At 40.5% G+C, this 22,241-nt stretch overlaps 1 protein-coding gene and 1 long non-coding RNA gene across 4 annotated transcripts; both read left to right on the top strand.

The window, feature by feature from the left end:
* Positions 1 to 6,468: 6,468 nt before the first annotated feature.
* On the top strand, positions 6,469 to 17,213 carry LOC6536129 (homeotic protein deformed). Its single transcript, XM_002096694.4, has 5 exons — positions 6,469 to 7,745; positions 8,191 to 8,291; positions 8,358 to 8,535; positions 15,825 to 16,204; positions 16,409 to 17,213. The coding sequence occupies exons 1-5, from the start codon at positions 6,944 to 6,946 to the stop codon at positions 16,712 to 16,714; spliced, it is 1,767 nt and encodes a 588-aa protein (XP_002096730.1). The 5' UTR covers positions 6,469 to 6,943; the 3' UTR covers positions 16,715 to 17,213.
* Positions 17,214 to 20,422: 3,209 nt separating this feature from the next.
* Positions 20,423 to 21,620, top strand: LOC26535719. 3 transcript variants are annotated; one of them, XR_001453957.3, is made up of 3 exons: positions 20,423 to 20,566; positions 20,659 to 21,042; positions 21,523 to 21,620. It is a non-coding gene; the product is annotated as an uncharacterized LOC26535719 (long non-coding RNA). The 3 variants fall into 3 exon arrangements; XR_005561408.2 differs by lacking the exon at positions 21,523 to 21,620 and adding an exon at positions 21,116 to 21,157 and having other exon boundaries at positions 20,424 to 20,566; XR_001453958.3 differs by lacking the exon at positions 21,523 to 21,620 and adding an exon at positions 21,098 to 21,157 and having other exon boundaries at positions 20,424 to 20,566.
* Positions 21,621 to 22,241: the final 621 nt, after the last annotated feature.

Below are 22,241 nucleotides of genomic sequence, written 5' to 3'. Positions count from 1 at the left end.
GGGAATGGGAAGGGGAATCATGGGGCCAGCAACTGCGACTGAGAGTGTCTCAGTGTCTCTGGACCTGAAAAAAGCGGTAATTGATGGTCTTGGCCAGGACGGCGAGTGCAGTTGTTGCTTTCGACCAGCATGGAGCCCACATGCATTTTCAGTCGCCCTCTCTCTTTCTGGGCGTATCGTCCCACTCCTGACTGGATTTCACGCATGGAACTCGGTCGGCGTCCCGTCTGGCTTGCCTTACACTGTGAGAAAAGATGTAGTAACCGGTTACAAATTGCATGAGCGGTATGTAAGGCATATAGGCTAACCCTTAATGCACAACCGTAAGTAAATGATATTCTATAGAAATTGGAAATGAAATAATAAAATAAATCTTTAAGTGGATTCTGTGGATTAAGTGGATAAAAAATAGTAACAAAACTCTGTAATTATTCCAAAGTATTAAAAAATACCTCACTATATTCCCTATTCAATAGGACTCCAAGGAGGACTCTCTATTCACCTTGTTCTTCAAGTGTGGGCTCGGTTTTTTCGGCGAGTCCCAGGTTTCAATCCCTCCCGAGCCATATACATAGTAAATTCGAATTGAATTTTGGCGGCGCGTTCATTAATCATTATTTCAATCATGAAACAAATGTGCTCGCTTGGTGCTGATGCTTGTTGTTGTTCCCGTTGCGTTGTATCTTGTGAAATTTTGTTGCTGTTCTGCCAACCCCGCATCCATATTCCCAACCACCATTCGAAATCCCCATCCCCAGCTCCTCCTTTTCGCTGGCCATCTTCGTCGATGCGCTTAAAAGATTGATAATCTCTGGGATATCTTTAAATTTAATTAGTCACATTCATAACAGACCGCCAGGCAGCGAGCCGTACCAAATTACATGTTACAACAAACTGAGACTCGCTCTTAGCCATGTTTATGCTCCTCCCCTTTTCCATCAGATTTTACTAGATGTGTGAGAAACTGAATTCTCCGGTCTACGGTCTACGGTCTTCGGTTTCTTCTCCGGAGCTGCCGTTCGATATTTCCCTGGCCCTTTAATGAAAAATCGCCGTTGTTACTAATTATGATTGACACAGACGTAATTGGAAATTTGAGCAAAGCTTGTCGGCCCTACCGCTTCCATCTGAGCCACTTCTGGCATTTCGGCTTCGACTTCGGCAGTCTTCAAAAAGTTTCACTAAATTAAAGGTTTTTATCTCAAACTAGCCGAAAAGAAAAACTTTCTTTGATGGATAAGCGCAAGTTTTGAGGGGATTTATCCAACTTGGTGTGAAAAATATTTAAAGAAAGTTTAGTCACTTCCTGGACAGTATATATGGGTCACTCGATAAAATATAACATATGGAATTTGCTAGAACTTTTAAGTTTTTTGTTAATTTAAATATATACTTTATGTCTTAATAGAACTATCTAAGAAATGTAGGGCACTTAGATTACTTTAAATAAGTAAATGTTGAATAACAATATCATCAGATTTAACTAAATCTTAAAAAAGATGAATTATTAATGGAGTTTGATCAAAAGCATATACCATTTATGCATAGGTTCATATTTCTTATGAAATATTTAAACCTTAAGTCTATCAAGTTTTTTTAACCTTTTAGATTGTTCCTTAAGTATTATTTATTTCTTATTGTAAAGTGATGATAAATACGTTACTTTACAACTTGCCAATTATTTCAATCAATTCAATTTTCTCAATCAATCCTATCATTAGATGATTTTCATTTTAGTTCTATTGAAATTTTGTTACAGTCATTCATAAAATTATGGATAATTGCGGAGAGCTTATGAAAGATGATGTTCTCGAAAACAATTATCCTTTTATTGTTGCTAATTTGATGACTTAATTACGGCATTCGGAATGACAAATTTTTGGTGATATGTTAATATTTTAATGACACCTTGGGATTATTCGATTTAAAGGGCATCTTCAAAGATATCTTCTCACTTTCTTGCGAGAACATGACAAGACATGGTTTGGTTACAAAAATACGTAAACAGCCAACATCATTAGGGCATAATTTTGAGGAGATTTCTTAAGTTTTTGGAGCTAATTCGAGGCAATTAGGGTTCATTTTTTCCAACCGATTGCCGGCAAAAGGCGATCGATGGTTCGCTTTTGGCCTGAAGCTTTTGAATGGTCCACATGCAATATACATATATCGCCGCGATATTTCGAGTCCCCATCGGAGGCTTCATTATGGTGAGTTGTGCAGCAATATTAAATCAATCAGAGATAATCTGTCATGGTAATGGGTGCCTGTCCAGTTCCAGTCTCGGCTTTTTTGTTTAACCCCCAAAGCGATCGGCTTCGACTCATTTAAGTGATTCGTGTAATTATTTTAAGCAGCAGCAGTGTAAATTTCTTTAAACATTCATCTCCGCTTGGACTTGGAGTTCATCTAGGCCCGAATTGGGCATAATATGACAGGTAAACAGTTGAAACCGGTGATAAATAGCCTGAGATATTTTGAACCATATTTAATTGTTTCAGGTCTCTGGGGAGGAGGGAAGGTAAATGCAAAACTTTCGATTGGTATTGTAAATATGACTTTAATGACTATAAAAGTCAAAACTGGCTTTAATTCTGAGAGCCACACACTCTAGAGGCGTTCAGTAGGAGTAAGCTAGTCAGTCAATCATTAATCACTCAATCAATCATTTGGCAAACGATTCCTGGCAGCCTTCATTGTCCTCTTGTTTTCGCAAGAAGAACCTCCAGCTTTTCACTCCGTCTCGAGCTAATCAACATCCCTGAATCCCCCAGACCCACTCCTTATCCCCAGAGTTCCCCTGGTTAGGCTGAATCTACGTCGACTTGTCAACATGTCGTTAACACAATTTCCATACCAGATTGATTGGAATGCCAGTCTCCAACTGAAGGCGGTCTATGTGGAGGAAACGGGTGGGTCATGGACAATAAATAGTAGTACCGTTAAAGTTGGTTTAAAATAATTTTGTATTTTGACATTGCAAGTTTTTAAAAACTCAATTAAGAATTTGGTTAAAACAAGAAAGAACTATTGTCGGGTGTCTCGACAAAAAGATACCCTTTACTCAGCTAGAGCAAGTGGGAGCAGGATCGCACACCGGTTCCCCCTAGAAGTGGTTATATTAAAGAATGGTCCTATTCGACAAATTGTTGTTATGAAGGTTGATGTTGATAAGCCTAACATAACGCTATTTACGCTTGTACGGCATATACATTTAGAGCAGGAGTAGGAGGTTACATAAAGTCCTTTAAACCTACAAAACAATGATTAATTTCAGTTATTTTAGACTATTCTTATAGCCGACCGATTTGTATCAAATTAAAACCCTTAGCAAAGGTTTCAAAAACGCTGGCCGTAATGGTGTTGCCAAAGTTTTAAACAAAACCTGCGCGGCATGTGTGTGTCTAGAATCTCCAGTTGAATCTGAAATCTCTTGGTCTCATAGGATGGATGGGTAGGTAAACGGTCATGGTTAGATAGCCTCAGCTATTGATCCTGATCAACAACTAAGCTGTATAATATAACTATTATTTTATATTTGAAATTAATAATATGTGTATTAATCGTTCAATGTTTCTTATGTTTAAAATTAATAAATCCAAAAATTCCTACTTCAGGAGATACCTAAATAATATTAAAAAGTTGATAAAATGTGAGTAAGGCTTAGTTATTCTAAATTTAGGAATTATTTAAACGTCCGTTGTACCATTTTCATGATTATCATATTTATAATTGCTATTATTAGTGAACCATTTTTGCATTACATTTTTCGATCACACACTCTTCGGCTTCTTAATTTTATATCACAAACTTTTGATGGCTGGCTTAAGGAAGCGAGAAAACAAAGAAAATCTCATACTCAAAGCATGGTGGTTCTCTATATGTATTCGCATTGGTGGTCGTAATGTGTCTCGGTGGATGTAGATGTGGATGCGACATCATTAATCACGTTTCTGTGTGTTGCCTCGTGCAGCAAGTGAACTTCCTTCTGCCGCCGCCTGACAGTCGCAACTGATTGCTGGATCTGAATTGGGATTTAGACTCAAATGCCCCGGACAAAGAGCAAGCAATAGCAACAAACACCCACAGTCCCCCAACCGAGCCATATCCCATCCTTCTTGCTGGAGGAAAGCTCTCAGGGAGCCCTCATCCCTGCGCATTCTGGGACTTTCCCAAACCACCCACATCGTCCTCCTTTTCCATCCACCTAAGGAGCTACGTCAGAGCTGAGAAAATTCGATGTAGCAGCCGCTAATGCGAGTGAGTTTAAAAGTTGATCAAGCTGCGGCCACTTAGAAGTGTAATATGCTAAGGATGGAATTCAAATGCGCCAAACCGAAGAGTGTAAATTCAAAAAAAATACAAACACAATGAAAAGAATTTTATTTGCTTGAAATTTGAATTTGTTTGGCTTTTAAGTTTGTTACCATACTGAATACCAAAGTAGATGACAAGTATTTGAAAATTATATATTTGGATTTTGACTGGAGTTATTTGTAAACAAAATATGCGTAATGAACCACACAATGCCACTAGTAAACATGGAACTCCCATTAGTTAACATTCGCCGCTCAATTAATTCGAACACTTTAACGTGGAATTAAGACCTAAGCCAACATTTGCTCCTATGAGTCTGAGCGACGGACCGCAGACTAGATTTAAGTTTTATAAACTTAACTAGCCTAATGACGTTTTGATGGTCACCATCAAAATCGAATCAGTTGGCAGTCGATTAATTAGTGGCCATGCCCCTATACCGCTAACATATGGAACTGACGGCGGAGGTGGCACAGCACGTGGACACGATTGTGAGGTGGTTAAGATACTTTTGGTGGGCTTATGGGCGGTCCAATTATTCGGCAATTAGCCAGAGTCACATTCAGAAACACACTCCAGGAGTGTGACACGAATTTATGCTCAATTGAACTTTTATTTGAAGTAAGTTGGGAAAATATATTGAAATGTATTTCTGAAAAATTACCAAAGTTGTTTAATTTGTTATTGTCTATGTTTGTTCTTACCTATAAATAAATTAATCATATTACACATGGCAGTAGGTACGAAATTAAAAGTACAAACAATATTTTCATTTACTCACAATATGAATTGTTATGAATATGTCTAAATATTTACTAAAAACAATATTAAAGCGTTAAATATCCGACCTTCTCCACGTGCATTATACAACAATCATTATATTGATTTTCCACGTTTCGCCAGCTTCATTTGAATATGTGCTCGTCATCGCCATAACAACAACATCGGAGGAAAAATCACGGTAGTAATGACAACAATAATAACAGCCTTAACCCGAGCCAGGCCACAACAATAACCACAGAGGAGAACATTATGCTAAAGTGATATTCGTTGGCTGTTCAATTGAAATAGTTGCAAGTCAGCTCGGACTCTCCAACTCGGTAGCTGAATTCGGACGTGGAAATCGGAATCCAATAGTTCCGCTCCCCTCTTTAAGATCAATATTGTTGTTATTCAAGCGTTCTCTGCACCTTTCCCATAGAATCCATTTCTGAAAGTGGAAAATAAATGGTGTGCTCCATATCCACACTTATATCTTGTCCGGGATCGATGAAAGCCTTCTGAAAATGGGCGGAGTTTCTTGGGTCCAGACAACTTTTTCGGCGAGTTCAATTTTTGAGCGTGCGCCATGGCTTCTGAGCTACCTACACACTCACATCGAAAGTACAAACAACATAGTAAATCTGAGGGACGAACAGTCGTGGGTAGGTAAATAGGTGTGCATAAGCCGAACAGTGCTGTTCGAGATATAACCTTAAGGTTAAATTATTTCAAAAACCTTTTTTTTTCATGTCAATAGATCATTTTAGTTTTTAATTTTTTTTTTTGATTAACTATCATTTACATTTTTAAATTGTTGTTGACTAATGATAGGTTAATTTGTAAAATAAATAAAATAAACTCTTTATGTAAACTTAAAATATATGTACATACAGACTGGTCTCTAAATTAAAGTTTATTTTCTTGATAGGTTAATTTGTAAAATAAATAAAATAAACTCTTTATGTAAGCTTAAATTATACATACAGACTGGTCTCTTAACTAAAGTTTACTTTTCCTCAAATAATATTTTAAAGTTAAGAACAAGGGCTTTTGATTTTTCCAAAGAATATTTCTTGGAACTAGTTCAATATTCTATGCCTTGACTGTTTCCGCGACTCAGAATGGGTGTGACCAAAGATCTCGCCGTCCTGCTTCAACCTCTATGCTCTATGTTAGTGGTGGAAAATGGCGTACGAGCGAAGGGTGAGTAAAAGCGAACAGAATGGCTCCCGTGGCTTTGCTTGTGTGTGTGCTGTGGGCCGTCCTTCGATTGTTGCGGCAGTGAAAACCCGTTTTGATGGCAATGGCGGTGAGAGAGAGTGAGCGAGAACGCGAACAAGAAAGAGAAGAGTGGTGAAACAGGTTCGCTCGCACGGAGAGTTATCGCCAGCGAGCATAACAAAAAATCGACTCGAATGGAACGGTTCGTGTTTGCAGCGCACTCGTAAGACCGAAACGTCCGACTTTTCTCCCTGTGTGGGATTGAAATTCATAAAGCAAACGTTTTTTATAACCGGAAAATAGCCCCAAAATCGAGTTTCTCAGAATTACAAGGTCCCACGGCTTTCAAAAGGGTCAAAAAAGTGCAAACAAAGTTCAATAGTTATCGAAACAATAGAAGTGATAATACGGAGACAACGGGAGTCTTCTAAACCCGGTTTAGTTGAAAAATTAAACAACAAAATTATTTTTAATAACCAACACAACCTAAAAGAAACCACTACTTATACAAGTAGTGCCTCTACTAAAGGCAAAAACTTCGGAATATGTGCAAACAAAGTGATAGTGCCCAGGAAAAAATCTAACAATAAAAGAATCCCCAGGAAATCGCAACCGGAAAACTCGATCCTACAGATCATCCGCCATGAGCTCTTTTCTCATGGGCTATCCGCATGCTCCACATCATGTTCAAAGTCCCATGTCCATGGGCAATGGCTTGGACCCAAAGTTTCCTCCGGTGGCCGATGACTATCATCACTACAATGGACACTATTCGATGACCGCTTCTACGGGCCACATGAGTGGTGCCGTCGGCGGCGGTGGAGGTGTTGGGTCTGTCGGAGGTGGTGGAGCAGTTGGGATGACGGGTCATCCGCATTCCATGCACCCGGCGGACATGGTCAGCGACTATATGGCGCATCACCACAATCCTCACAGCCACAGCCACTCCCACTCGCACACCCACTCACTACCGCACCACCATAGCAACAGTGCGATATCAGGGCACCACCAGGCATCCGCCAGCGGATACAGTTCCAATTATACCAACGCCACTCCGCCCGCACATCCGCACTCGCATCCGCACGCCCATTCGCACCAGAGCCTCGGCTATTACGTGCACCACGCCCCCGAGTTTATATCCGCAGGAGCGGTGCACTCCGCCGATCCCACGAACGGGTACGGTCCGACGGCAAACGTTCCAAATACGAGCAATGGCGGTGGTGGCGGTGGCGGAGGCAGTGGCGGAGTGCTCGGGGGTGGCGCAGTGGGTGCATCGGCAAATGGATACTACGGCGGGTACGGTGGGGGCTATGGGACGGCGAACGGAAGTGTGGGCAGCACCCACTCCCAAGGACACTCGCCGCACTCCCAGATGATGGATCTGCCGCTCCAGTGCAGCTCCACGGAACCACCGACGAACACGGCGCTGGGGCTGCAGGAACTAGGTGAGTCAATACTACTAGAATTGCAGTTATCTCCTGGAATTCGTTAAGAATTGATAAGTACCATTCCAATAACCTATATCTTTATCTTATATTCGATCTAGTGTCGAAATAAAAACGTCATTATCTCATTTGTTTAATATTGCTGTTCTCGGTGCTGGTAATATTATAATCACCCAATGTTGTCTAAAGAAATCCCCTTTAAAGTTATATTATTTTTAATATTATTATTATTTTATGTATTAGTGCCACAGTAAAATCTTGTTTACATCCAGATCTTCTAAATCCACTTTCCCAAGTGTTAAGAAATAAGTGGTTTGTTGCATATGCCTAGAAAGCAAAGAGAGAATATCTTAAACTAATAGTCATGTTTTTAGATTAATAGAAGTATTGATAATGATTGAACTTCAATATAATACTAAAATAAAATGACATCCATTCCATGCAGGCCTAAAACTAGAAAAACGCATAGAAGAAGCTGTACCTGCCGGGCAACAACTGCAAGAGCTGGGAATGCGATTGCGGTGCGATGATATGGGATCCGAAAACGTGAGTACTTTGTAAGAAATATACCAAATCAGAATGCTTAATCGAAGCCTTGATTGACTTGTTTAGGACGATATGTCAGAGGAGGATCGGCTCATGCTGGATCGGTCGCCAGACGAACTGGGCTCCAACGACAACGACGACGACCTCGGGGACTCAGACAGCGATGAGGATCTGATGGCGGAGACGACCGATGGAGAACGGATCATCTACCCCTGGATGAAAAAGATCCATGTGGCGGGAGTGGGTAAGTTGAAAGTTTCGTTTTGTCTCCTGCCTCTGCCTCTGCCCCTTCACGTCCATGTCGTGTCCCATTTTTCGGGCTATGCTAATTAAATTACTTAGCTGCCAACACCCACTTGATTTACTGACAGGCCCCTGTAATGTTCGGTGCTGGGCGAAATACGAAATGAAAATAAACAAAATAAAAGCCAAAGATACCAGCCAACTGGGTAACTTAAAGAAGAAAACTGCTACTCCAAGCTCATTAATCAAAATCAAGAGTGCCACGCCTTGTGTCGAGGGGCGAACCGTGTTCACCAAACGACAAGTTCCTGTACATAATGCTCCTATATAATATAATGCACATAACGTTGAGTGAGTTCCATTCGCTGCAATCAGCACTTCAAGCGGCTTCTGGTTGTAAGGCCTCTTCAGAGGTTCTTTCAGCACTTGAACTGATATAAAATAAACTTCGACTGCTGAATGCTACTTGGCACCGTAAGACATCATAAATAATCATCCTGGAAATGTAGTATTGAGCTGCCTATACGGTCTTCTATTAAATTCAATGAAACGGAATGGAAACATTTTTGTCTAAGAAGAAGCAACCGTTAAACTAAGCTTTTAAGTTATTCAAGTTAAGTTCAAAAACTTAAACTCATTTATGACAGCAAATGTTGTTATACAAATAATCTTTACGGCAATATCCTTTCATAAGCTTAGTCCCGATTAATAATTTCCAGGCATAAGTCAGAGAACCTATTCTCAGTCATATTCTAAGGCAATAAGTCAGAGAACCTATTCACAGTCATATTCTACAATCACAACTTTTCGATTCATTCTCGACAAAAAGAAATAGAGGTTTGCAGCATTGAGTAAACTTGGACGTGGAGAACAGGTTTCTTACTTGGTTCCATTCACCAGATCCAGAGACCGACTGAATGGACTCAGTTCAGTTGACCTGGAAAAAATAATTACCCTTAATTGTCACACCCCAAACGTAAAATTCATTCAGCCATGTGTCGATGTGTTACCAACAATATCTGATGGCCAACTGTAGATTGTCGTCGCTTATTGTTTTAATAAAACTGCCTCGGTCGGCAAGTTGGTGACGAATGCATTTCCTAGTGGATCGGAAGAAGGGCTGAAAGTACTGATAGATGTCTTTTTAACTAGCACAGCACAGAACAGCACACAGGAATACTCCAGATCGACCATAACCTTGACCCAAATGGGTAATTATAACGTTTCGCTTAGCGCCACTCTGACTTGCTCATTGTCAAATGCCTCATCGGTTCATTGGGCTCCCGGTACCCACTACCGATTTACTTCACTCTGGGAATTGGTCGCTTCACTGAAAAAAACTATGGTACACAATGAAAAGTACAAACTAAAAGAGTTATTGAAAACATGCGTCATTTTCAATAAGCCAATTAATCATTCAAGATGAAATTTGGTGTTACAGAAACCGGCTTCAGACCGCCGGTTTAAATATTTTATAATATACGTTTACACTTACATTTTATAAGTGCCACTCAGATGCCGCTTCTAATATTATATATATTTTATTTAAAGACATGAACATTAAAATGAGGGCTATAAAGCCCACATTTGTTTTTCTTAAGTGTGGACCGTTTTTTTTAGTGTCAAACATATAAACGAAATACTGAAGTAGTGCGGCGGACAGCGAGACAGACAGGCAAACGCTCGCTCAGGGGCATATTTGAGACAGTCGCAAGGTACACCATACCACCTTATCTTCGGGCTCATACTCGGATTCCGATTCCGATTCCAATCCCCCGCCCCTCCCCCTCCTTCGGTTGGGTATAACTCCGACTGAGTGACGGATGGTCCGTGTCATTTGATGTTAATGTTGTGACATTTATCATGAGCGCACGACCACGAGAACAAGACGGGGCTTGATTATCGCCAGTGCATCATCTCAGCCAGCGTCTTGGCATCCGTCTCCGTCTCCATCTCAGTTTCGTTTTGCCCCAAAACTCAGACCCGTGTCCCCGGGTCCCCGCCGGTGTCATGTTGTTCCCTTTACAAATGACTTACACTCGCTTAGCACTTGCCCGAAACTAAGGCCCAAACTATGAATGCCTCTGATGTGGCGTGTGGTCTCTTGCCCAATTTAATTTATTTTGGCCCTACGGCGGCCTGAAACTTGTTTCAAACTTATGCCTTCGTCGAATAAAAGAAGCAGAGCTAGGTGTGAATCGCATTCACAGAGCAATTTGTGGATTATTTAATAGCTGCCATTAAAGGTGTTGAAAGGTTGTGAAAAGTTAATGGAACCGGGCTGCATCTAGGTTGCAGTTAATAAGTTAAAAGTGATTAAAAATAATAAATAGTACGATCATACTGCGTTGGTTTTAATTAAATAATAACTTGAAGTCTATATTTAAAAAAACTAGCAAATCTAGATCGCAATTTCAAGACAGTTGATTTTCGAGTCTATTTGATTAAATCATTTACTTAGACTTCAATCCTAAAGTAAATCTATTACATTGAATAACACAAATTAAAATTACAAATTTAAGCTATAACAGGTCACCAAAGAGTATTATTAAAACAAAAAGTAAAATTATGTTTTAAAGATTTACACGATACTTTAATGTAATATGACCAAAAAAGTATTTTGTAGATGACCACATGCTAATGCCTCCACTGAACGGAATAAATTCTGTGCAAATACTTGACTGAATAATATTGATTTCATGCACGACGGCGACCCAAGATGAGGCGGCTAAAACCCGTACAAATTTCGTGTTCATAGAGGGGGAGACACAGAGCTATAGACACGGTATAGCCGCTTTCAATGAACAGTGGAACGTAAACAGCCTTGTACCTGAATTTCAATGGCAAGTCCACGATTAAGTTTCCACCATGAGGCAGAGTTTGCTTGAGAGTCACAGTTACCCGATGACTTGCGGAAAAGCCTCCGAGACGGGCAAAAAAAGTGCAAGCCGCAGCTACAGATACAGATACAGATACAAATTCGGATTCAGATACACGAGGCTGAGCCGCAGATGCTGTAAAAACTCGGCTGGAATTGCGCCTTTGCAGGAGTGCAAGTCAAAGGGAAAGGGGGTGGTATAGGGCGCGGAATCAGGGGAGTAATCACCGACGGCCCGGGGAACGACAATGATGAAAATGACGCAGTAAAAATTAAGAAGTTCGCCTTTATGACAGATGGGGCACGAACAGCTGAGTCTCAGCTGGATTCTTCACAAAGCATAATTAGCGATCCCTGTTGACTCGCTCCTCTCTCTCTCTCCCTCATTCTCTGTATCTGTCTCTTTCTCTTGGACTCCCCTTATTGCCGTCTCTGTTTTGGTTCGGCAATTTACGCCAATAAAGTTCTCTGGAGCTGTGCAAATTATTGAAATTGGCTTTAATTAGCGGAGCTTTTATTGCCGCTGCCACACTCTGCTCATTGTCCAACGGGCTATGCACAGATATAAGAAATATGTATATACGAACCTGGTGGGGTTTTTCGTGGGTTCTCGCCTCGAAAGCAACGAATCTCCAAGGTCGTTTTACGCGTTCTCCATTGTTCGCCGGTCTTCGAGTTTGAGTCGTGAGCTTCTTAGCTTGACTTGTCTTTCTTCTGGTACTCTGCACATTGGCGTCTTTTCGTTTTCGGTTTCGGTTTCGGTTGATGTTACGAATCCATTCTATTTCCATTTCGTTAGCACAACAAAGAGAATTCATCTTGGGACAAGTGCTAAATTTTTAACTTAGATGAATAACATTGTTGATGGTCATTCGACTGGTTTCTTTCATTGTTCAGTGTCAGAATAGAAAGCAAAACGAATAAAAATTGGGAAATCGGTAGCAAGAGAAGTAGAAAACGTTTCAAATAGAATGGATTTTATTTTTTTAGGCTCATACTTAGGAATGTTAGGCTCAGTTAAGGTAGAATTAAAGACAATTTTCTTGTATTTAATTGAAAGTCCAGATAAAAGTTCATCTCCTAACATCAGAAGGTAGCCTCTACCATAATAATAATACTTTTAAGCAGTTACTTTGTATTTTAAGTAATACTAAAAAATACAAATTTGCTTTAAGGGCGTCTGTCCAAGTTAAATTTAAGCACACAATAGAATAGTCTTTGCACTACAAAAGTACATTAAATGAATTACAAATCCCTAATGCTAAATATACAAAAATCAATTTTTAAAATACTCCTTCATGTCGTCCTGTGTTATTAGAATCGGTCAGTACAGCGAATCATATTTTTACTCTGGCTAGTTCGACTCTACGTATGTAAATTAACATATTTAACTATTTAGTTGTGCACTTGGCTTAAGCCATTAAGAAACGCGCAAAATATTTGCGTTTAAATTAACAAAATTCGAGTTGGAGAACGATTCTCCCACAGCTCGGCAACCAGTTCAAGTGCTGCGGGTACTTTACTTTGGAACACGATTCTACACATATGTAAGCGTATATATTTATGTTATATATACACGAGGGTTTGGGTGTTCTGCCCGTACTTGTGTAAGTAGCATGAGCTCATGTTTATTTTTATTATTTGCCTGCCACAAATTGCAAGTCACTTGACAAGCTGCTGATGCAGCTCCCGCTGTTGTTGAAATGTTGACTTGCCTTTTTCCCCATCTTGTTGTTGTTGCCATGAGCTCACACACTTTAATATAAGAAATAAAAAACCAAATCCGAGATCCGAGTAAAGTTTTAAACTTAGAACCCAGCTGGATAACGCGGCGTATGCGCAATCTCCGTTTGGGCATTCATTAGCGAAGACCGAATATTAATTTCTTGGCATTTGTTAGCTGCATTCGAAATGCGATTTCCTCCATAGGTGAACAGGTTTTCGTCGTTTTTTCCACACCGGCTATAAATGTGTTTGATGGATGTTTATATAAATGAAGTATGACAGCCGTTAAATATTTTCGGCTGATTTATTTATATTTTTCATTACAATTGTTTTTGTCTTTTCGGGTTGGCACGAGTCAAATTTCTTTTTCGGATTAACCGAAGATATTTACGCACTCTCTGTTTATCGGCTTCGCAATTAATCATTTATATTCAGGCATCTTCTTGATTCGAATTTCGAATGCGAAATGAATGAAGTAAAGAACCGAAGCCCGGAAGTTGTCTGTTGGCCACCGCACCTCAAAATCGGGTTTGTTTAAGCCCACAAATGAGGCCGCCAGACAACAGCAGATTATGAAATAATGCCTGACATAGTTTTTATCCACTCTCCCTCGCTCTGGCTGAATGAAAATGTAGAGTCACAAACGCATGATAAATCATATGAAATTTTGGATGGGACAAACATGCCGACAGCCTGACTCAGAGCCCCGAACGAAAGGGACAGCTGCTGCATACGCAGGAAGTCCACCCGCGGGCGCCAATTCATTTTCGCAGCTCTTTCACCAGCTTTTACACCTACCTAACATCCCCTCTGAGGAACGTCTCCCCTGGGGCTTGTGCAATCTTGATTTCCTTGGCCTTGTATGAATTGGCATTTTCGTTAAATTGGCTGCCATTCTGGCCGGTCTTAAATGCAATTGGCACTATTTCTCGTTTTCGGTTTTCGTTTTTCGTCTTAAGCCATGACACTGCGATTTTCTTTGGCCTGTACTGAAGTTCTTCCGCTTCGCACAACCACGCAGTTTCGTTATTTGTTAAAATGTTAAAATGAAATGATACGCACTTATTAAAAACGAATTAACGCAGCATGCCGCCGCCGCCAGCGCCTTCTTCTTTGAGCAGCTGACATTGGAATCGATGTTGTTTGTTATCTGTTTTATTTCCCTGCTCCTTCAGGTTTTTGTAATTGATATTGCAGTTGGCTTGGTTTGGTTTTACTTGTAGGTTTTCTTTAGATTTTAGATTCATGTTATTTTTGGATTTTCCCTCGCAACCATCACCAATAATTGATTGATTAAACTTACCATCACCGGGGTTTTTTTTTTTTAAATTAAGTCTTGGGCTTCTGCTATATTCTTAAAACATTCAATAAACTGTTACATATTTCATTCATACAGCAAAAAGGAAATTAAATAATCTGTGAGGCTTTTCAAAATCTTTTGATGTCCTTTCTTTCACCTCCCAACTCAAACATGTGACCTGCCACTCCGGCACAAGAAAACAAAATCAAAACTTGTCAGCAGCTCTGCAAAGCATTTGTCCACTTCCCCACTTCAGTACATCTGCAGTGACCTGAACCATGTTAGTTCACATTTTTCTGATGGACCACCCAGACCAATGGACCAATGGCCCCACTCCCCTGTTTTGGGGGCCTGTCTGTCAACGGTTGCCTGGACACATATCATTAATCTAAGTTTCGGGCCGGCCGAGCTGGGATTGAAATATTTCTATCAAATGGAAAGCTGTCTGTCACAGAGCAATGAAATTTTTATAAATGCACAACTTCGAACGGGAAGTGCGAGGGACTGTAACTCTGATAGAAACATCAGCGGAGATGGTAGCAAATTGAAATTGATGGAGCGCGTATAAATTTGGATGTCCATCTCGGACGGGCGGCAGGTGCGAGGCATTTATCTGGCGGCGATAAAAATTAAAGAAAACGGAGTAAAAAAGGGGAGGGGGAGCGGAAGGATGCATCCCTCAGATGTGTTTCATTTTCCAGACGGAAAAATTAACTGTGGCCGCGTAATATTTCGGGAGGCCCAAGGACGAGCTCTGACATCCTGGCAGTTGCGCGCCATTTGATTTTGATTAATTATCCTGCTCCCAACTGACACGGCTCTTTCTTGTGCCCGCGGGCTAGTCCTGTGACCCGTAACCACCCCCTCCCCCTGCGCCCTACGCCACCCCACCCACCACCATTCCCTTGTCCAGTTCCAAGGTGAAAGCGAGAATAACTTTGGCGGGGGCCTTTTAAGGGTTGTCAACTTATCTGGGAGATTTATTGAGAACTTGGCCCGTTTTGGAACGCAATTTGAAGTGTATTAATTGTGGTACCCCATCGCACCCCCAATATTGTTAATATTCTCCGATCATTAATTATGAAAATCCCGCATCCTCTGCGAGATACACACGGCGACTTAACTTTCGTAGGTTGTAAGCAATGCCCACAGGCACTGTTTACGATGCACTTACAATTCTTGACCCTAAGGTTAAATATAAACTTAAATTATATAATATTGTTAAAAAAAACTTTTTAAGTGTCAGAATGACTTAAATTTGACATATTTTTAATGAAAACAACTTGTAACGCTGTGGCAGTCTTTATCTTAAAATAATGCCATGATTTTGATTTGAAAATTTTGAGCTTTAACTGACCAAAATGTACTTGCGTCTTTCTCTGTGCAGCGAACGGGTCTTATCAGCCGGGAATGGAGCCAAAACGCCAACGAACCGCCTACACACGCCACCAGATCCTGGAGCTGGAGAAGGAGTTCCACTACAACCGCTACCTGACGCGTCGGCGGCGCATCGAGATCGCCCATACGCTGGTTCTGTCGGAGCGGCAGATCAAGATCTGGTTCCAGAACAGGCGCATGAAGTGGAAGAAGGACAACAAGCTGCCCAACACCAAGAACGTGCGCAAGAAGACGGTAGACGCCAACGGCAACCCAACACCGGTAGCAAAGAAACCCACCAAGCGGGCCGCCTCCAAAAAGCAGCAGCAAGCGCAGCAGCAGTCGCAGCAGCAACAGCAGCAGGCGCAGCAGACTCCGGTGATGAATGAGGTGAGTGGAGCGTGTTGAAAGACAACAGGAACAGGCACTTAGGGCCGTCTACTCCCCAGATTCGGAACCCTTGCGTGTGCATTTATTAATAATGCACAGTGCATTAAGTCTGCAAATAAGTCTTAGCTTAGATTTAGCTTAGTACACGATAAAAAAAAGTTTATATTTATATAAGTTCATTTTATATATAAATTATCGTTTCAGTGCATTCGTTCGGACAGCTTGGAGAGCATCGGTGACGTCAGCTCGTCCCTGGGCAATCCGCCCTATATACCGGCGGCACCTGAGACCGCCACTTCTTATCCGGGATCTCAGCAGCACCTCAGCAACAACAACAACAATAACAACAACAATGGCAGCGGCAATAATAATAACAACAACAACCTCAACAACAATAACAATCAAATGGGGCACACGAACCTGCACGGGCACCATCAGCAGCAACAATCCGATCTCATGACCAACCTTCAGCTACACATCAAGCAGGACTACGATCTGACGGCCCTGTAGAATCAGCAGGGATATCTTCAAGATGACTTCAGCGTTGTAAACTACTAGCTACCCCTATCATTCTTTGTAGATTTTTGTCTTTCATTTTGAATCAATAACCTTGAACTTCAAGCAAGGTTCAAAACAAATCGGAGTATACAGTGAACGTAGTTAGTTAAGGACCGACCATTAGGTAGACGATTCCCATTTTATAAAGTTGTAATCCCAATTCCCCACAAGTGTTGTATATGAGTTTTACTTAAGCACCCTAGGAGTCAGGTTTAAGAGTTTGTATAAAGCCTAGAACGATTCGTCATAGCAGATAAGTGGCATAACTTAGCTTTAGAATTGATTATTTGTATATCTAAGATAACTATAAATATCATTAAAGAATGTAGTTGGCATCTGTTGTGCATCTCTAGATGTATGTAAGTTCGTACTTATATTTTATTGATACAAATAAAACCGCTAACGAGAAGTATATCAAAATAAAGAGAATATATTGTAAATGGAAACAAAATGAAAAGCATTCTTCTTAATATGCCATAACAACCATTTCAGCTAATTTGTTAACTAACAACTCAAAAAATTAGTTTGAATGAATGAGTTTAACAACCTCTTTGGCTGGCAGCCTTAAAGAAACGATTCTTAACCCGCCTACTCGAGTCCAAGTAGAAGATATGCACCCTTGTGCGCTCGACTATAATCCGCTGATTCATCATCGCTCATTGTCAACTAATTAGGACAAATTTAAACATCATGGCCCCAACGCTGCTGGGTAGCCAAATTCTGAGTCAATTGGAGATGAGCTCCTTTGTTTGGGGGGCATTTCGCGCTAAAGAATTCAACAGGCAATTGTTGGCAATCAGCGTGGCCAAAGGAGAAGAGTAGCTGGCTCTCCAAATGCTAACAAGAGTTCCTAATTAAAAATCGAATCGCCAATGATTGATCACATCCCATTGGCACCTGTTGGCTTCTGGAAATATGTTCAACAAGAAATCGTCTCCGAGACTGCGGAACCTTCGGAACCAAGGAGTGTGTGCGCTAAACTGGTCTTAGCTCACTTCGCCCGAATCGGAGAATCGGCTCGAGGCGAGGTCCTATTGCGAATTGTGGCTGGTTAGTCAGGCGTGGCCTCCGTTGACAATGACCCAAGCCCACGTCGCCAGGAGAGTGTCCACCGACATGGGGACATAATCAATCTACCCCCGATCCCTGGCAGTGGATTGTCGGCTTGGTACATGAAAACACTCTTAGCTCTTAATTTATCATTGCGAAATGATCAGTAGTGCTCCTTGGGCCGCGGGACCCAAAAACTGGAAATTGTGCACACTCTTCCACAGCGATAAAAGGCTTAAGACCTACTTATAGACCGGAACGACCCAAGAACTTGGCCAGGGAGCAGGCTAAATAACTGGGAAGTTGCCTCGAGGTCGGGGACGATGTCGAAATTAGCAGCTCAAAGTGATTACGAGAGCATGAGCACGTGTTAGGGGAATAATTTAACACTTTGACAGGGACGTTCAGAGAGGGTCCTTCAGAGAGGGAGAAATGAAATGAAAAGGGAACTCATAATTATGACCAACAGAAGCTTCACTTGTCACTTGTCCCTACCAAGGACCCACCGCGCACAGTTCTTTTAAGAGCTGGATTACTCTAAAGTCCTAGTAAAATAATGTATACTGTTTATGTCTAGGAATTTTAAAATTTGTTTAACCTCTCCACTTTACAAATTTATTGTACCAATACATATATTTCTAGATAAAGAAAATAAGAAGAGGATTTTTCGATCATTTACTCTTAAACTGCAATTTGTGCCATTTCTCCCACCACATAATCCAGAATTCGCTTACTTAAATACGTATGATTCTAGGAAATGTCATCCATTTACCACAAAGTAACGAACTCACACCTAATGGTAACAGCTGGGGGAGATCACTAATCCTGCATCCATTTGTTCTAAATGATTTTTAATAGACCAAACTCAGCGCAGCCATTCATGTAGCCATTTATATTCCACAGCGGCTTCAAAGAGCCAATCCGTCGCCTGGCCACTCGCATGCCCAACATAATACATGGGTTAATGGTTACAAATTAGGCTGGATCGGTTGAAGCCAGCCAACACGCAAGTGGAGGGGAGTGGCAAGGTGGACCAACCGCAGGCATCCTTCGAGGCGGACTGGAATCACAGTCTTTGTTGAAATATTAGTTCCGCGATTGGAATATTGGTTGCCTATTTCAATCAAAAAACTGCTCAAGAAAACTTTATGGAAGATTAATATTGATTATAGGCAAACATGCAGATAAAAAACTCAATTTAAGTAAGGTAAACAAATTTAGCCGGACACATTTGGGGTATTAGAAATAAAATATAGTTTTACGTTTTAATTAATGCAAAAGAAACGGAAAAAACACATTTCAAAAGTATTAAAATATTTTGAATGAACAGGAATGAATATCCATTTATCTAAATACATACTCGATTTTAGGCCTTTATATGCTATCTACAAGAAGCGCTCCCATTGCTAATGTGCTGACCCAGGCTGTTTGAGAAAGGAGACTAAGCTGCCAATTTAATAAATGGCCAGGCATTAATTAAATCGAAAAGGAGAGAGAACACACAAGAAAAAGGGAGGGAGGACTGGAGTTGCGACTTGAGTGATGAGACTTGATTGATTCCTGCCGAGGGCCACACTTGAGGTGCATTGTTGCACATAATTGCGGCTCTGGCCTTGGCTGCACTTTGATTTATTTATGCGGCCGCTCTTTGTCCCCTGGAATTTGTTTCCAATTCAAAGTTAATGAGAATTGATGCCTCTTCAGCTTTTTGATACCACTCGTTGTTGGGCTTCGGTTTGTTTTGGCATTAAATGGCCTACTAATTGGCAAGGTGAAAACAATTAGCTGACATTTCCTGGAATAGTCCACAGAGTGCGGATCAAAAACAGTAGCCAGCAAGACCAAAAATGTCCTGCGGCATTTATCAAACGGAGTACGGGAAGAAGTCAAACTGGAATCCCAGTATCTTTTATGACCCATATCCCAGTATGTCCCATATCCCAGTAAGGGGGCTGCGAATCCTTTACCGTTCTAATCCCTTCACTTGTGCCGCCCCACGGCGCGTGGGCGTTTCGGCGGGCGTGTCGTTGTTTCCGTATGCAAAAATGAAATTAGCAACAGTAGACACAGTAATTGTTCCGCTTTGTTTCGTGCCCTTCTGCCTGCGAGGTCCTCGGGAAAAATGTGAGTATTGTTTTAGGCTCTAATCAAAGGGTTAACGCAGTGGGCCGGGCCGTGTCCCTTGACTTCTGTTGGGATAATCCTGGATGAAAGAGGATGAGACTGGATTATCCCAAAGGTAAAATATGCCTTGACTACCGCTGCGAAAAGTCAAAAGTTAAGAATATTGTGCAGCTTGAAACCTTAGCGTTTAATAATTGAGAAATAACTTGTTTCATCTTTTTAATCTTACATTCTACATATCAGACCTAAGTGCAAACATTCTGAAACTTATTTCATTTGTTTTTTCTAGTTTCTTTCTTTTAATGCCGAGAAGCAAAAGTATCTGCGGTAATTGACGTTTGATCATTAATCAAACTGCACAATGCAGCAGCACACTCTTCTTTTCATTTTATTTTAGACTTTTTCTATTTCTTCTGTTCTAAATTTCCATTCGCGTTGAAAGAAAAATACTTGAATCGAGAAACACATTTTGAACATTATTCGTTCCTAACTTACAAGACTCAGCCTGCGAAACAATTGTCAACACCTTTTTACAAAACAAAAGTTGGTTTTTTATATGTCCTATCCCCGGTTGGCACACTGCAATTTATAAATTATGCAACGGTGAAGTGCAAATTTGGAATTTTAAATGTAAGTAATTTTAACGTTTAGTTCACGTGAGTTAACTATTACTTTTAAGATAATAACTGATCGTAATATTTAATTTTTCGTCTACAATTTAGAGCTTTGTATTAGTTTTAAGACTGCAGTTAAAAGACGGTACAATTTAACATCTGATGTTGCAGAAACCATTTTTGTTTTGAAACGGTTTCTTTTACTGTGTATCTATCATGGCTGCCATCTGAAGGCATTGTATTTGCTACTGACAGCCCCTTGACAAGGCTATGGCAGCTGGAGACGACCTGAAGGGTCCGTAAATCCCCATATATGATGTGTGCCCTCACCCTCATCGGTCACATCCACACTCACTCGTCCGTCAGCCACCCTCGCCCTAAGATTTTTACGACGCTGGCGCCAGAGTGAAAGTTCCCCTTGAACGGAACCCAAAAAGGACCCAGATGAAAGTAGCAATTCCAACCATTTGCAATTTTTACCCTCGTTGCGGAGTAAGTGTGTCTGTGACAGTGGCATTTTTGATGAAATTTTATTCCGTTCACATAGACGTCAATGTCATTTCAGCCGCTCGCTTAGTTCTTCGCCTTGATGTTCTTTTTTATGTCCTTTCCTGATTATTCCGTTGACGTGCACTGTCTCAGGCTCATCCAAAAAAATATCTAAACACTCACATGAAACATTATTTTTCCTCACAGATACAAATAATAATTTTTTTTATTTTATACTGCAAAATTTGTATTTATATTTTTGTATTTATAGCAGTTAAATAGTTTACCATTAACGTTTATTTACACTGCGGTCTATAATTAAATATAATTGTGTTCGAACTCATCATTTTTGTCGAGTTTGCCTACATTCATTCGAACTCCTACGAATTCGCTTTGCTTTCTTTCGAACTTGAATGTAAGATGTAGAATGTATCTACACACAAATACAAAGCTTAGCTAATACACAAACCTGATATTTTACAGATCCTTGGAAAAGGGAACGACAGCACTCGACATCTTTAAAAAAACAACCCCTGAGAAAAACGGGCGACTGGAACAAAGGTTTGTTATTTTCCTATATAGGTACAGTAAACGAAAATATAAGCTGCAGGTACACTGCTTGCTTTTAAACAGTAATGTACAATTTAAGATTAATGGTGCTGATCTTTGCTAAACCAATTATAAATAATTATTAGTTGTTTTCAAGTAATTTTCTGGCATTTTGATAAATGGAAAATTATATAATAAAACCAAAAAAATTGAAACGTATGGGTGTGACTTCTTTAGGGGGTTAGTGGGCTTTAGAAGTGGGGTGCAAAAACGAAACGATAGAAACGAAACAAAACGACAAAATTTCAAAAAAAAATTTAAAAGTGTGGAATTAGTAGTTTTGGGCGTTCAAGTGGGCACAACAATATTTTTTTGGAAATCGAATTTAAAACCTAACTTAAAAAGAAAAAACTTCTCTCAAAAGTGTGGGCGTAGCAGTTTTGGGCGGATAACGTTAAAGTGGCCATGACAACAAAAATCAAACTTGACGCTCGTCTATGTCCTTAGAAGCATACTTAGTCTCAACTTTCTACCTTTGTATAGTTTCTATCATTGGGGCGTTTATACGGCCATGGCCAGATCGACTCGTCTCGTAATCCTGATCAAGAATATATACTCTACTAGTAAAGGGTTTGATTATTCTTTAACAACAA

This window comes from Drosophila yakuba, chromosome 3R (assembly GCF_016746365.2).
Source record: "Drosophila yakuba strain Tai18E2 chromosome 3R, Prin_Dyak_Tai18E2_2.1, whole genome shotgun sequence".
NCBI lineage: Eukaryota > Metazoa > Arthropoda > Insecta > Diptera > Drosophilidae > Drosophila > Drosophila yakuba.
This window is presented reverse-complemented; position numbering and strand designations above follow the sequence as displayed.

What these genes read in the sequence shown, in the direction of transcription:
- LOC6536129 (XM_002096694.4), top strand. Translation starts at nt 6,944, where the DNA reads ATGAGCTCTTTTCTCATGGGCTATCCGCATGCTCCACATCATGTTCAA. An exon ending in ATGATATGGGATCCGAAAAC is followed by an intron (nt 8,292 to 8,357) that starts GTGAGTACTTTG and finishes TGACTTGTTTAG; the next exon opens with GACGATATGTCAGAGGAGGA. An exon ending in GATCCATGTGGCGGGAGTGG is followed by an intron (nt 8,536 to 15,824) that starts GTAAGTTGAAAG and finishes TTCTCTGTGCAG; the next exon opens with CGAACGGGTCTTATCAGCCG.